The sequence below is a fragment of the Hemitrygon akajei genome, chromosome 2 (assembly GCF_048418815.1).
Source record: "Hemitrygon akajei chromosome 2, sHemAka1.3, whole genome shotgun sequence".
NCBI classification, from domain to species: domain Eukaryota; kingdom Metazoa; phylum Chordata; class Chondrichthyes; order Myliobatiformes; family Dasyatidae; genus Hemitrygon; species Hemitrygon akajei.
In genome coordinates, this window is record NC_133125.1 from 185,305,381 (window position 1) to 185,322,408 (window position 17,028).

General features: G+C 42.0%; 1 protein-coding gene across 1 annotated transcript in view; it reads left to right on the forward strand.

Moving 5' to 3' along the window:
- Positions 1-17,028, forward strand: part of LOC140738425 (uncharacterized) — a 124,013-nt gene that overhangs the window by 52,085 nt on the left and 54,900 nt on the right. The window contains exons 8-11 of the mRNA XM_073065700.1: positions 494-595; positions 9,975-10,079; positions 13,817-13,930; positions 15,330-15,452. Of these exons, the coding sequence (XP_072921801.1) occupies positions 494-595; positions 9,975-10,079; positions 13,817-13,930; positions 15,330-15,452 (444 nt within the window). The remainder of the gene's footprint in view (positions 1-493; positions 596-9,974; positions 10,080-13,816; positions 13,931-15,329; positions 15,453-17,028) is intronic.

Consider the following 17,028-nt stretch of genomic DNA (forward strand, 5'->3'; position numbering starts at 1 on the left):
CCTCAGTGTTACAGCTGGGGTTGGTTTTTGTTAACACTGGCAACTTGATGTCAGTCTCAGCCCTTGAGGTCATGAGGGAATACAGCAGAGAATATCGACAGTGGGCTGTTGCCTTATCTGCTGGACATGTCCAGAGGGAAGCTGCAGTCTATCCGTTTCCACATTCACAGTCACTGATTGAGGGTTTATCTAAGTTATCAAATGTAAAACAAATCCTGGTAGCAGCCACAAACTGTGTTTTGTGTCTCTCTGAGCTCCCCATTTGCTGCAGTGGTGAGTGAACTCCTGAACCTCCTTCAATCCAAAGCTCTGACATCTGATCCATTTCAGAGTTGTTTGGGTTGCTTGATGTTTAGGACATGCAATATCATCACCAATCGAAACAACCTGAGTCAAGCTCTGTTACCGGGACATTTGTCCATTGATGCATGTGTTACATCATTTATGTTGTGTGGTTATCAAATGTTGTAAATTTCTTTTTATTTTTGAAAAGGTTCTCAGATGATCACAATTTGGTTGAAGTTCAAAGCCATCTGTGATATTGTCCTCTTCAATTGTTTCATCATTGCCTGGATTGTCAGCAGTTCAATTTTAGGTATGTGGTCAACTTGTATGAAAATGATGAACTCAGTTCTCTGCTGGGTGGTTGGAATGCATTGAGTATCTCAGTCAGTACATTGTAAGATGCTTTATCAGGACCACCAGCATCTGCAGTCCTCAGCCCCACAACTGGGTGCAGGGAAACCTGCTGGAGGTTCAGACAGTAATGGCCAAACATCAACAGTTCAGAACCACCAGAAACACAGCACAGGTCAGTTGAACACATACAGGTCAGATAAATCACTGGAGGGCACACAGTTAAACCGGACTGAGTGATGGAACTTCCAGAAAATATTTAATGAAACGCCTGATATTTCATATCATATCATATCATATCAGTCCCTGACATCATAAAATCCCAAGGAAGGGAAGGTATGGCGATAATTTGTGGCTGCTGGAATTCGCAGGAGGTGACCAATTGCATCCACAAGATCTGTGTGGAGGCTGTAACTTTTACAGAATCTGGGGCTTGTTCCTTGGGGATTAGACAGCTAAGAAGAGATATGATTAGAGCTTTGAAGATATTAGTGCTGAGTGATCTCCTGATCTCAAAATGTCCTTATACATTGCTCCATGTCCTTCTCCCTGATGAATACGATGCAAAGTATTCGTTCTGTACCTCACCTCCATCCTCTGACTCCAGGCACACATACACTCTTTTAATCTTGAGTGGTCTTACACACTCCCTCATTTTCCTCTTACGTCTAAAGTATGTATTAAATGTGTTAGGTTTCTCTTTACTCCTACTTGCTAATGACATTTCATGGCCTCTTTTAGCCGACCTTATCCCCTCCTGCAGCCTCCAGCCTCAGGGATCCTGTCTGATCTTTCCTTCCTAAATTGGACCTTTCCAGACTGCAAATTTTGTTGTTTATTCTGCATTTTCGGTGTTTGATGGTGTTTTGTTTTTAATAGGCTCCACTGGGTTTCTTTGTTTTGTGGCTGCCTGTTAGGAGATGATCTCAAAGTTCTATGTACTATACATACTTTGATAACAAATATACTTTGAACATTGATTTTTTTGAAATCTTAAATTAGCTTATTTTCTTTTTGACTAAATTCAAAACCCTCTGTCATCCAAGGTTCCATTACCCTGCCATCCTTGTCCTTTCTCCTGACTGGAACGTGCCAGTCCTGAGCTCTGATCATCTGGTCTTTAAACAACTGTCACATCATATGTGAACTTGTCCAATAACAGCTGCTCACAACTAACTTCCCCTAGCTCCTCTTTGTTAATGTCATCATTTGCCTTCACCCAAGTTCATACTTACCCACCAGATCCAGACTTATAAATAATTATAACTTAAAAGGTAAGTAGTTGTGAACACGAAAGCCAAAACGGCCTCCTATAAAAAAACAGTCACCTGTCCGGGCTCATTTCCCGTAACAAGGGTCAGTATGGTCCCTCCTCTGCTGGGTAAATCATGTACTGTTTCAAGAAACATTCCTGAATGTACTGAAGAAACTCTGTTCCATTTAATCCTCCTGTATGAAGAAAATTTAGTCTATGATGGGGAAGTTAAAGTCACTCACTGTTGCTTTCACATCTTTTTATAATCTGTCTGAGTATCTGTTCTTCCGTCTCTTGGTGACTATTGGAGGACTCATTGTGTAAGTAAAGATGGTGCCAGTGAGGCACAGTGATGCAGCAAACAAAACTACTAACTGTTCTATTAACTTCCCCAAGCTCCTCTCCAATTATGTGATAATTTGACTTCACTCAAGTTCATACATTTCCACAAGGTTCAGTGGATAAGCCCTCCAATGTTTCCTCTCTGAGTGCAGCTGTGACCCTCTCCCTGAGTATTAATGCAGACCATCCACTACTTTTACATCCCTTTCTATCTCAACTCAAACATCCAAACTCAGGAATGTTGAGCTACTGGGTCTGCCCCTCTTACTATCAAGTCCTGTAACAAACACAACACCAGAATTCCATGTACTGATCCAGGCTCTAAGTTCTTCAGCTGTACACATAAGACAAACTTCAGTCCATCAACCCCTCTGTGTTCATCATCCTGGCCATGTCTGTCCCTTTGCATAGACTTGCTCATCATAACATCTACCTTCCCCTCAACCCCTCCACTTACTGCCCTGCTATACTGTTTCCTCTCAACCCCACACACCCTAATTTATACCAAATTCAGTTTGAGACTGGTGTTTTGTTTGACTATTGGGAATTGCTTTCCCTGAAAGGAAATGCATGTTATTGTTTGTTAATTTAGTTGTGATAATACCACTTTGTGTGTTGAGTGTGAGCTATATGTACTGTGTTGTGCCGCTTGGTCCAGGGGAACATTGTTTTGTTTGCTGGTATACATGTACATGATTGAATGACCATAAACTTGAACTTAAACTTGGAAACACTGTCATGTTCACTAAGGAAATTGGACTCATTGCTGTGAGCACTGATCACCCTGTTTTTTGGACAGGATTTCCATGTTGGGGGTGTGTGGTAAAATCATTCCTTGTGTCACACCCTCCTACAGGGAACTGCATGGTAATTGTACCACACTGGGCAGTCCCAGAACCAGTGGGTTTTACCATCACTGCTCCTGCAGCTGTTAATTACCGACCTTTATCTTCAAGGCTCCCAAAGACCCTGACAGCAACTGTAGATTCTGCTGGTGCTGATTTCTGTTTCTTCTCCCCTCCAACCTCACAGACTCCTCATTGACTCTGCTGATGCCATCTCTTTCAGTTTGACTATTTGAGTGAGTGGGATGCAGATTTCCCAGATGTGTGTCTAGATCTGGGTGAATCTGGGTCCAACCCCCACAAAATCCCATTAAGTTTGGAGTGTAGAGTTGGGACATGATCCCATTGAAGAGCTTGAGGGGGTGAATTGTCAACTTCAGTTCCAGTACTCTGAGTATCTTCAGTAAAATCTGAATAAGCTGAGAATGCTCAGCAGGTCAGGCAGCATCTGGGGAGAAAGAGAGTAAATGTTTTAAATTGATGAGCTTCAATCAGACTGGGAAAACTTAAAATGTGAAAATCACTTCAGTGCTGAGAAAGGTGAGAGGAGCAGAGCAAAGGACAGTGTGTGATAGTTGAGAGATCAAGCGGACATTTGGAAATTAGTATCAGCCTGGCTGGTAATTGTAGCCCCAGTAACACAGTGATCTCTGTGAGTCTCAATGTCCATCATTTAATAACAGTGTTATAATGACTCACATACATTGACATCACAATGACGTCACAGTGTCAGCTGACGTTTGAGGCAGAAGTTTATTGTTTCTGGGTTCACATCGTCAAGCCCCAACCCAGCATCATCATGAGAATAGGAGGGGTTTCAGTGAGAGGCTCACCATCACCCTGTGAGGGCAGACAGATGAGGAATAACTGTGTCTTTAGTGCTGAGCAACTCTGAATGCTCACTTTCAGAGACTTCCACTTTTGGATAAGACCATAAGATATAGGAGCAGAATTAGGCCATTTAGCCCATCATGTCTGCTCCATTATTTCATCATGGCTGATCCAATTTTATTTGCAGCCAAAATCATCTGCTTTCTTCCTGTGTCCCTTCATGCCCTGACCAATCAAAAATCTGTCAACCTCTGCCTTTAATATACACAAAGGCATGGACTCCATAGTTGCTTGTGGCAAAGAATTCCACAGATTCACCACTCTCTGGCTAAAGAGGTTCCTCCTCATCTCCATTCTAAAAAGACAGCCTCTACTCTGAGGCTGTGTCCTCTGGCCTTAGACTCTCCCACCTGAGGAAACATCCTCTCTACATCCACCCTTTTCACCATTCGATAGGTTTCAATCAGGTCGCCCCTCATTCTTCTGAATGCTGGTGAAATCCAGTCCAGAGCTGTCAAACACTCTTCATATGACAAGCTATTCAATACTGGAATCATTTTCATGAACCTCCTTTGAACTTTCTCCAGTTTCAGCAGATCCCTTCTCAGATAAGTGGCCCAAACCTGTTCACAATACTCCAAGTGAGGCCTTACCAGTGCTATATAAAGCCTCAACATTACATCCTTGCTTTTAGTCAAGTCACTTTTATTGTCATTTTGACCATAACTGCTGGTACAGTACATAGTAAAAATGAGACAACGTTTTTCAGGACCATGGTGTTACATGACACAGTACAAAACCTAGACTGAACTACGTAATAAAGAAAACACTGAGAAAGCTATACTAGACTACAGACCTACACTGGACACAAAAACAGTGCAGGCATTACAATAAATAAGAAACAGGACAATAGGGCAAGGTGTTAGTCCAGGATTTGGGTATTGATGAGTCTGATAGCTTGGGGGAAGATACTGTTACATAGTCTGGTCGTGAGAGCCCAAATGCTTCGGAGCCTTTTCCCAGACAACAGGAAGGAGAAGAGATTGTATGAGGGGTGCATGGGGTCCTTCATAATGCTGTTCCCTTTGCGGATGTAGCATGTAGTGTAAATGTCCGTGATGACGGGAAGAGAGACCCCGATGATCTTCTCAGCTGACCTCACTATCCGCTGCAGGGTCTTGTAATCTGAGATGGTGCAATTTCCGAACCAGACAGTGATGCAGCTGCTCAGGATACTCTCAATACAACCCCTGTAGAATGTGATGAGGAATGGGGGGTGGGTGGAAGATGGACTTTCCTCAGCCTTTGCAGAAAGTAGAGACGCTGCTGGGCTTTCTTTGCTATGGAGCTGGTGTTGAGGGACCAGCTGAGATTCTCTGTCAGGTGAACACCAAGAAATTTGGTACTCTTAACGATCTCTACCGAGGAACCGTCGATGTTCAGCAGGGAGTGGTCGCTCCGTGCCCTCCTGAAGTCAACAACCATCTCTTTTGTTTTGTTCACATTAAGAGACAGGTTGTTGACTCTGCACCAGTCCATTAGCTGCTGCACCTCCCCTCTGTAAGCTGACTCGTCGTTTTTGCTAATGAGACCCACCACGGTCGTGTCATCGGTGAACTTGATGATATGGTTCGAGCTGTGTGTTGCAGCACAGTCGTGGGTCTCTTTTTGGTGCTCTTTTAGTCCTATATTTTAGTCCTCTTGAAATGAATATGAACATCGCAATAGCCTTTCTCACCACAGACTCAACCTATAAATTAACATTTAGGGAATCCTGACGAGGACTCCCAAGTCCCTTTGCACCTCCGGTTTTTGTATTTTCCCTTCATTTTGAAAACAGCCAAACCTTTTATGTCATCTGGCACACAAAGTATTCCATCTGAAATTCCTTTGCCCATTCTCCCAAGTTTGTCCTGTTTAAGTCTTTCTGTAGCCTCTCTATTTCCTCAAAACTACCTGCCCCTCCACCTATAACGTATCATTTGCAAACTTTGCAACAAAGATATCAATTCCGTCATCCAAATCTTTTTCTGGGAAGATAGAAGTGTTCTCTTGGTGTTATTTCCATAAGAGTGAAAAAGTTCTTGTCAGTTTTGGAAGAATTAATTCTGTGAACCAGCATCACCCAAACAGCCTGTCTGGTTTCTATCCCATACTGTTTGTTCAGTCTTTCTCAGTTCAGACTGGATACCTCATTCCCTCCAGCACGGTCTGCACTGAAAGTACTTCACTGGCTGAGACTTGCTCCTGGACCAGAGAGGGGTGAAAGGTGCAGTATTATTGGAGGTTCTTTTTTGAGTTGGAAAAAAATAATTGTGCCCACACACGCACAAACTGGCTGACTTTTTTAAAACAAATATGGGGTTTCATTGACTACATATTGAGAACACGAGAAACAGCCAAAAACACAATCCTGTTCCCAGCAATTTGCAACATGAGTCCCTGATATTAGACAAAAAGTAACTGGTGACAATGAGCATTATGCATCAAATAGCCATATGCACATCTATGTTCCCTCCAAAAAACATCATTGTCTCTTTGAATGTACCCCTACCACATCACTGATATCAGCCAGAAATCCCTCTTACAAAAGTAATAGGAAAAATTACTTGACGAAGTGTGGAATGGAGCCAGTAAGCAATTGCATCGACTCACCCCTGCAAGGGTTAATGACTGGCCTCGGTTATCAGTGGTAGCTGAGGCAGAAACTAATGACTTGAGATTGTTACGTACCATGTAATGGGTTAAAAAGGACCAGCAGAAATGGACACTCCTGTCGTCTGAGTCTTCCATTATAAACTATTTTATTAGTAACGATGTGATAAAGTAATATAAAACAAGATAAGGTAAACAGGTTAGCAGAGTATATGCATATATAAGTGAGTAAGTAAAGTTCCCAAGCTTCTCCCAGCTCAGGTGATTAGGTGATAGAGTCTTACAGTGGTATGGTAAGTAATCAGTTCTGGAATTTGATTTGATTAGAGTTGGAGAGGAAGTTGTTTTGTCTTCCCAGTGCCGATCCTCCATGTCGTTCTCCTGCTCCCGATACTTACAGTCACCAACTTGTGACCACAAAAAGAGGAATGCCGGTTTTCCACAGTAAGCTATCAACCCAGGTGAGGGTTAAACACACTGATAACTCCCCACCGGTCACTCCTTTGTCCACACCGTGAGCAAAAACCCCACCCTTGTCGTGGGCACACAAAGCTCACCGGTGTCTTCCTTGCCTCTGGCGTCGTGTGTCTCTGGTGTGTCTGATTAAAAAGCCAACTGACCTTGTATATGTCTCACAAGTGCTGAACACGAGCTGTCCATCATATAGCTCCGCCTTTCAGTTTCCAAGGCAACTCACAGACTTTCTGTTGCTCTCTCTCCCTGCTGAAATAGCACACAAGCTGTTTGCTCCCTCACTATCTTTTTAAAGGAACAGTCCACTTTAGAATAATCCTTCAGATCTTGTTACAAGATGAACTGAGATTGAAATTGGGTGATTCACTGACTTTCCAGTGAAACTTGGGACAGCTCCATAACCAGTTGTTGTGGATGTCAGGAGAGTCAAACCATGGACAATGTGGGATGTCTGGCTGCAGTGTCGTGCACTCCTCAAGGTGTGGCCATTGGAACACCAGAAGATGCAGCCAGTGAATTGAATTTCATTGACTTTATTACATACATCCTTCATAGATATGAGGAGTAAAAATATTTAAGTTACATCTTTGTCTAAATGTGCAATGTATAATTATAGTAATTTATAATAAATATTTTGTACAACAGGGTAGTCAATATAACATTGAAATACAATTGTATCAGCATGAATTAATCAGTCTGATGGCCTGGTGGACGAAGCTGTCCCAGAGTCTGTTGGTCCTGGCTTTTATACTGCAGTACCGTTTCCCGGATGGTAGCAGCTGGAACAGTTCATGGTTCCAGTTCAGCATTCAACACAATCATTCCTCAGCACCTGATTGGAAAGCTGAAACTACTGGGCCTGAACACCACCCTCTGCAACTGGATCCTAGACTTCCTGACTGGGAGACCTCAGTCAGTCCGGATCGGGAGCAGCATCTCCAACACCATCACACTGAGCACGGGGGCCCCCCAGGGCTGTGTGCTCAGTCCACTGTTGTTCACTCTGCTGACCCATGACTGTGCAGCAATATACAGCTCGAATCTCATCATCAAGTTGGCTGATAACACGACCGTGGTGGGTCTCATCAGCAAGAACGATGAATTAGCATACAGAGAGGAGGTGCAGCAGCTAACAGACTGGTGCAGAGCCAACAACCTGTCTCTGAATGTGAACAAAACAAAAGAGATGGATGTTGACTTCAGGAGAGCATGGAGCGACCACTCCCCATTGAACATCGATGGCTCCTCTGTTGAGACCATTAAGAGCACCAAATTTCTTGGTGTTCACCTGGTGGAGAAACTCACCTGGTCCCTCAACACCAGTTCCATAGCCAAGAAAGCCCAGCAGCGTCTCTACTTTCTGCGAAGGCTGAGAAAAGTCCATCTCCCACTCCCCATCCTCACCACATTCTACAGAGGATGTATTGAGAGCATCCTGAACAGCTGCATCACTGCCTGGTTCGGGAATTGCACCATCTCGGATCGCAAGACCCTGCAGCAGATAGTGAGGTCAGCTGAGAAGGTCATCAGGGTCTCTCTTCCCGCTATTACATTTACACCACACGCTGCACCTGCAAAGCTAACAGCATTGTGAAGGACCCCACACATCCCTCAGACAAACTCTTCTCCCTCCTGCCATCTGGCAAAAGATGCCGAAGCATTCGGGCTCTCACGACCAGGCTGTGTAACAGTTTCTTCCCCCAAGCTATCAGACTCCTCAACACCCAGAGTCTGAACTGACATCTTCATCATTTATTATTATATTGTAATTTGTCCTCCACTGTGCCTATTGTCTTGTTTATTATTTATTGTACTGCCCTGCACTGTTTTGTGCACGTTATGTAGTCCTGTGCAGGTCTGTAGTCTAGTGCAGTCTTTATGTTGTTTTACGTAGTCTAGTGTAGCCTTGTGCTGTCTCACAGAGTCTAGTGTAGTTTTTTGTTGTTTCATGTAGCACCAGGGTCCTGGAGGAATGTTGTTTCATTTTTACTGTGTAGTGTACCAGCAGTTTACGGTCAAAATGACAATAAACTTGACTTGACTTGGTTGGGGTGACTCGTGTCCCCAATGATCCTTAGGGCCTTTTTTACATGCCTATCTTTGTAAATGTCCAGAATAGTGGTAAGTTCACATCTGCAGTTGCGCTGGGCTATCCGCACCACTCTCTGCAGAGTCCTGCGATTGAGGGAAGTACAGTTCCCATACCAGGCAGTGATTCAGCCAGTCAACATCTAACCCAATGATTCTGGGGAACAGCTTTAAGTTCATTGGCATAAACATCACTGAGGATCTCACGGGGTCTGTACATACCGGCTGTGTGGTGAAAAATGCACAACAGCACTTCTTTCACCTCAGACTATTGAAGAAGTTTGGTATGGGCCCACAAGTCCTAAGATCTTTCTACAGTGGCACAATTGAGAGCATCTTGTACTTCCCTCAATCGCAGGACTCTTCAGAGAGCAGTGCTAACAGTCCAGTGCATCTGTAGATGTGAACTTCCCACTATTCAGGACATTTACAAAGACAGGTGTGCAAAAAGGGCCAAAGGATCATTGGGGATCTGAGTCACCCCAGTCACAAACTGTTCCAGCTGCTACCATCCGGGAAACGGTACCACAGCATAAAAGCCAGGACCAACAGGCACCGGGACAACTTCTTCGACCAGGCCATCTGACTCAACTGTATTTCTATGTTATATTGACTATCCTGTTGTACATAATATTTATTATAAATTGCCATAACTGCACACTACACATTTCAATGGAGACGTGACGTAAAGATTTTTACTCCTCCTGTATATGAAGGATATAAGTAATAATGTCAACATTTCCTACCCGGTGGAGATAAGTTTAATGGTTTGTTTAAGAGTTGTTTCGTTTATTTCTCTGGTGAATTATTACATGTTTACTTATTTGACTTTATTTTTTTAATTACAGGCCGTTCCACCACGGGAATAGTTACTATCATCTTGTCAATCGTACTGCCAGTTGTGTTCATTTTAATTCTGGTGGGTCGGTCCATAAAAATGGATTTGCATAAAGGTATCAGCCATTGTATTTTTACAGTTGTATATCAACTCCAGTCATATGTACAATTAATTTTAGGCTAATTTTTATCAAAACAATGGAAAAGAAAAAACGGAATAATCATCACCCCCACTGACCCATCTGGATTCCTGTGACCTGTGGGATGAAATTGTCCGACATTTTTCCCAGTTATGAAATTCTGATTTACAGTGTAACCACAGCTGGAATGATTCTGGAGTCATCTCTGATCTGACTCCAGAGGGTCTTTAGAAAAAGTAGTTTGGAGAGGAACGTGTCTCAGCTCACTGGTGTTTGATCATGGTGTTGTCAAATTTCAGCATCATATCAGGTTGGTGTAAAAGATCCCATTGATAGTGAGGGGAGTGAGTGAGTGTTTGGGGCCTTTCTCATCCTTGATACAGTTGGGTGTGGGAAGGCCTCTCCTGCAGGCTGTCAGTAAACCTTGCTTGGAAATTTGCATCAATTTTGTTTTCAACAGTATCTTCTAATGAATGAATGCAAGGGAACACCACCTTCTCCCTCTTCCTCCTCAAGTTATAAACCATTCAAAATATTGACATTTCTTCTTCCTGACCTAATTCTTGCCAGTCCTGAGTAAGTTCACTTTGAGAATAAATTAACCACGCAGATTATAGTTATCCAAGAACAGTACCAGTAGCTACTGGTGTTTGTAGTGTAAATGTTCTCTGCTGATTCACAGACTAATTACCAAATGAAGTCTGTCTCCGAGAGACAGGAATCAGGAAAAGGACCGATGTCCCCAGGTTTGGTCAGGGAGTTGTGTATTAAAGAAGAGTTTAATGGATCAGGGAGGGATAGAGAGCTTTATTGGGGGTAAATTGAAGATAAGGAACAAGACAGCTCAAAGCACAAAGTGATGACGATCAGGTTGTCTCAGGTGGACAGGAGGAAACGGATGCAGAAATACAGAAACTTGTAGACTGAGAGAGACGGGGAGTGAAATGTAAAGTCAGAGGGGTCTGAAAGAACAGATCAGCATTTTAATATTGAGCCATTGTCTGAGGGAGAACCATGTGGGACAGTAAACTGGGTACATTACCATCACCAGGGAAGAGGTACTGAGCACATTGTCAGAGCTTCCATCTGCCGAGTGTTACAAATGCAGCAGCAATGAATATGAAACTGAGACAGGGTTTAAAACAAACTCCAAGATTTATTAACCTCTGCACAATACTTAGAAAAGTAAACAAACTAGCTAAACCGGAGGTTAAGCATTATGCAGCTATCTCGAACAAACAGGCAAACTTAGAAATAAACACGAGGAAATCTGCAGATGCTGGAAATTCACACAACACACACAAAATGCTGGTGGAAACTTAGAAACTGTTCTTAACGAGTTCTCATCCAAGCACAGACTTAAAGTGATAAATTCAAAAGTCCGTGAGATTTTTACAGTCTTTGAGGAGAGACTTTACTGCAGCAACAATTCCTCCGAAGAAAATGATGAATCTATCGATTCCACAGCTGGGAGGTACCTTGTTCGCAGAAATCCCGAGGAAATAAAAGGAACTGACTTTTTGTCTGGAGGGTGGTCACTGCACAAACCTTCCCGACCTTGCAGGGGTTTCACTCAAAATGTGCATGCCACAATTCTTGAACAAAGTCAAAAGAAAAAGGTCGATCATTCCCAAGACGCTGAACACCATTAACTTTATCCAATCCTTTGAACTCGGATAACTCCGGTAATGCCTTCACTCTCTGATACTGGACTGTAAGGAAAAAATAAACGTGCAACAAATGAAAACTGGCAGCGATTGCCGAAACTGCCAGCAACAACATTACACAAAAATAAAAATGAGAACTGCGTCACAAACTGCGGCTTGGTTTAAATGTGGTTTGGAACATGCCATCATGTGACATAACACCACCCCACGGTCATAAGACAATTACATCATCCCACTCACAAGACCATTAGATCATCCCACTGTCACGTGTTCAAACTGTGGGTACGTAACATGAGTCCGAGTTCGAGATGGACTTCATCCTGGGGTGTAAGAGAACAAGCTGGAGATGCAGTTTATGAATCAGCATTAAGTTTCTCAAGTTCTCTTGATTGGGAGAATACTCCATTAGATTTGAAATCCATTTGACACTCCTCAGCCCTCTTCCCTAATTGGTCGAAATCCACCTGCATCACACGATAACCTACTTCACTACCAACAGCATCTAATTTTGTGTCATCCACAAACTTAATGATCAAGCCTTGTGCATTTGTATACAAATCACTGATAAAAATACCAAATAAAAAAATCCCAACACTGATATCTACATCACACCACTAATCACCAGCTTCTATAATGGAAAACAATTTTCAACCACTGCCCTCTGCTTTCTTCCTCTGAGCCATTTTTGAATCCCCCTGGAAGCCCCTGGATTCATGTCAGGATCATGTTAAAATAGATAACATTCAATTTCCTATCTACCCTTTTGCTTAGTTCTTCAAAAAAAAAACTGAACAATTAATCAAACGTGACTTCCTGTATATAAAGCTATGATGTCTCCTCCTAATCAGATTTTGTCTAATCAAATCCTGGTAGATCCTGTCCATCAGAATTCCCTCCAGTAACTTCCCCACTGTTGATATCAGGCTGTAGTTCCATGGCTTGTCCTTGCTGCCCCTCTTAAGCAACAGACCAACACCCAGCATCACCATGAGAACAACAGAGGTTCCAGTAGGAGGCTTCAGGGTAAATGGACAGGGAATATCTGTGGCTTTACCAGCATCACCCACATTCCCAGAACCAGTGCTGAGGAAGTTTTTCACGTTGAGAGATCTCCACTTTTGGATGACTCACTCAACCAGAGTCCTATTTGCTTTCTTTGGGAAGGTGTAAATGATCCTTCAGTGTTATTTCCAACAGAGCAAAGGATTTCTCCCCCGTATTGGAAATCAATAATTCTGTTAACTAACGTCACAAAGCCAGCTTTTACATGACTGTTTGTTCAGCCTTACTCAGTACAAACTGAGTCTCATTCCCTCCAACAGTGACTGCACTTAAAGTACTTCACTGTCTGGACCAGAGACTGGTAAAAGATGCTGTGAGATTACAGGTTCTGTTTCTCACGTGGAGAAGTTCACTCTGCCCCCGCTCACAGGAGTTGGCTGAATTTTTCAGTTCCTGTGTGATGTCATTGAAACAATATGAAGAATGTAAAGAGCTGTCAGACACACTCCTGTTCCTGGCACGATGCAATATCAGACCCTGATATCTGAAATAAAGTAGCTGGTGACAATAAGTGTGATGTGCAGGTGTCAGTCAGCTGTCTGGGCATCAACCTGCCCTTCACAAGGAGACTTTCTCTCCTCGAATGTGCCCCTGACCAGATTGTGGATATCAGCCTGAGCTCCTCTGGCTAAATGAGTGGGAGAACTTCTGTGACAAGGTGTGGAATCGAGCCAGAGTTGGAGTGGCTTTCCAGTGTAATTGTGGGACATCTCCATAAGAGTTGTTGTGGACATTGGGAGAATCAAATCCTGGATCATGTGGGTGCTGGTCACAGTGCAGTGAACTCCTAAAGGAGTGGCCATTGCAACACTCGGAGCAGCTGGTGCAGAATGTTTGCAGGAGGTGCTCGGGAAAGTTTGGACAACCGATCAGGATTGTTAATTCCCTGTTCTAGGTTGGAACAATAGTTAAGCATCTTGTTTTCCCACCTTCGAGAACATGCAGTCAATTGATTTAGAGTTTTGAATTTTTTTTCACTTGCAGGTGATTATATCAAGGACACATTAATTGATGCCTTGCAGTTTGTTGGCCTGATGTTGCCATTGGTGAATTTTATGATAATGGTGTACTTGGTGCACAAGCAGAATATTGCTGAAGGTATGTGTCTTTGTGTAATTTGCCTTTGTGTATAAGCTCCGGTCATCTTTCCAAGTAATTTATGACTAATTTTAACAAAGACATTAATGAAATGAAAAACTTGAAAAATCATCCCCACCCCATCACAGACACCACCCTTCTGACTCACTGTGACCTGTGGAATGAAACTGCATCATTTTCCACACAGTTGTGAAGTGTTGGTTCACAGTGATACCATCTCTTACCTGACTCCAGAGGGATCTTTAGAAGTCGGCTTGAGAGGAAGCTATCTCAGCTGTCTGGTGTTTGACACGTGCTGTTGTTCAACTTCAAAATGAAATCAGCTGAGGAATGAGGGACAGAATCCCCTTTATCCCAGTGATGGTGAGGTGTTTGCATGATAGGTATACCTCTGACCCTCGATAGAATTCAGTGTTGGGAGGCCTCTCACCGATCTTTCCTGGATATTTGCAATAGTTTTGTTTTCAACAGCACCTTCCAGACAGTCAGCACAAGGGAACACATTCCCCCTCTTCCTCTCCAAGTTGTAAACTATCCAGGGTTCAAAATATTGGCATTCCTTCCTCATGGCCGAATTCAAGCAAGTCCTGGCTAGGTTCACTTTGAGATCTACTTCATTATACAGACTAAAGTTGTCCAAGAATAGAATCAATGTTTGTACAGTAAACGCCCTCGGCTGTTTCACAGGCAAATTACCAAATGAAGTCTGTCACCAAGCCAAGTAAAGCAAGATGAGGGCAGATGACCCCAGGCTTGGTCAGACAGTGGGGTATCAGAGAAAATCTTGAAGGATTAAGGAAAGTTGGTGAGCTTTAGTGGGGTAAATTCAGAGATAAATAACAATTTGCTGAAAGCTCAAAGATCAAGCTTGCTGAGAAGGAGAGGATTAGAACAGAAATATAAAGGTTTATAGACTGCAGAGAGGAAGAGAAGAAGCAAGTTGTAAAGTCAAAGAGGTTTCTGAAAGTATTGATGGGCATTGAGCTGTAATCTGAGTGAGAACCAGTGTAGGGCAACAAATCTGAGAAAATGATAATCACCAGGGAAGAAATACTGAGTCAGTTGTTGGAGCTGCCATCTGACAAGTTGGATATCCAGATGGACTTCATCCTGGGGTCTGAAAGAGGCAGCTAATGACATACTTCCTGCAGCAATTTAAATGTTCTCCCTATTATGAAAAGCTTCCATTAAATTGGACAGTATCAATCATGAATGCTTTCTGCAAATGTAACACCCTGGAAAAGGTTTCACTGCTAATGTAATGATCTTCCTGTAGAAGCCGTGTTTGGGTTATGGTTAGAGATAACGGGTGATTTGGAATTTGAGCCTTCCAATGAGGGGAATTTGTTTTCGTGCTGTGTGCCTGACACTGAGGTGGTCTGGGTCTTTTGTTCGGCAGCTGATGCAGAGAAAAGATGCCAGAATGGAGAGGATAAAGACTCCAGAAAGGAGAGGACTTTGAGTAAGGCCGGGAATCGCCAAAGCCAGGAGAAATCGATGGAGAATGAGCGAAAGGAAAACCGTGAGCTCCAACTTATGCACATTAGACTGTTTCATTAAAATGGGCCCTTTCCTTTTTGTTTTTCTTTACTAACCATTTAGTCAAATTAACAATTATAAAGCTTAATAGTTTAATTACATATGGTGTACTGTCTGTTAGTTTGTGGTACTGATTTGTAACAGGGTTACAAATCACAAACAGGAGTTTGCCCTCAATTTCAAACACAAAGTATACTGCAGATGCTGTGGTCAAATCAAGATGTACAAAAAAGCTGGATGAACTCAGCAGGTCAGGCTGAAGTCCTGACAAAGGGTCTCGGCCCAAAACATTGACTGCTCCTTTCAACAGATGCTGCCCAACCTGCTGAGTTCATCCAGCTTTTTTGTATGCCCTCAATTTCACATGTTTGGTGGGGGCAAAGATTGTCTTCCCTAGACTTTCATTTTAAAATCTATTTTATTAATGTATTTTTGTTCATCTTCAATAACAATTAAGTCAATATGTCATATATACAATAAAGAATTAAATTAGCAAATAACTGATTAACAAAGCTAAGCAATATATCAATAATAATAAGAGAAAATAAAGTGTTAAGAATATTTTTTTGAAAGAAAAAGGAGAAAAAAACGAACCCCTACTAACTTTAAAAAAAACCCTAATAACTGAGAAAAAAAAAAAATAAATAAAAACATTGGGAGCACAACCCTGGAGCTATACATTGTACAAGCTTCGATAGAAAAAAATTATCAAACCGCCAACTCAAATCCACTTAAAAAAAATTGGAAGGAAACCATATTAATTAACTCAAATCAAATGATAGTAGTGGGCGAATGAACCCCACCTTTTCTCAAAATCAAATCGAGGATCGAAAGTTCAACTTCTGATTTTCTCCAAACTAAAACTTAACAGCACCTGAGAGAACCATTGTATCAAAGTAGGAGCAGAAATTTCTTTCCATTTCAACAAAATAGCCCTTCTGGCCAATGATGTAACAAATGCAATTGCATGTTGGTTAATAGAGAAATACCATGAATATATTGAGGGACTATACCAAATAAAACTGTCAATTTATTAGGTTGTAAACTAATTTTTAAAACTTCAGAAATTGTAGAGAAAATAGAATTCCAAACATATTTTATTACAGAACATGACCAAAACATATGTGTCAATGTAGCTGTCTCGGTTTTACATTTATCACACTGACTATCAACATTAGAAAACATTTTAGACAGTCTCTCCTTTGTTAAATAGTAAAGATGTACAATTTTAAATTGAATTAGAGAGTGACTGGCACAGATCGATAAAGGGTTAACCAAAAATCCGCAACCTATCTTCTGTTATCAGGGTCATGTTAAGCTCTCTCTCCCAATCTCACTTAATCTTAAGTGAAGGGTAATTGTGCTATTGTAACAATAAATTATAAATTTTTCCAATAAACACTTCACTAAAAGATTCATTTTTAAAATAGTACCTAACAGGTTAGAATCTTGTATATATGGACAATTACTTAAGTATTTTTGTAAGAAGTGTCTGACCTGAAGATATTGCAGGAAATGTGAATATGAGAGAGAGTATTTAGTTACTAATTTCTCAAAAG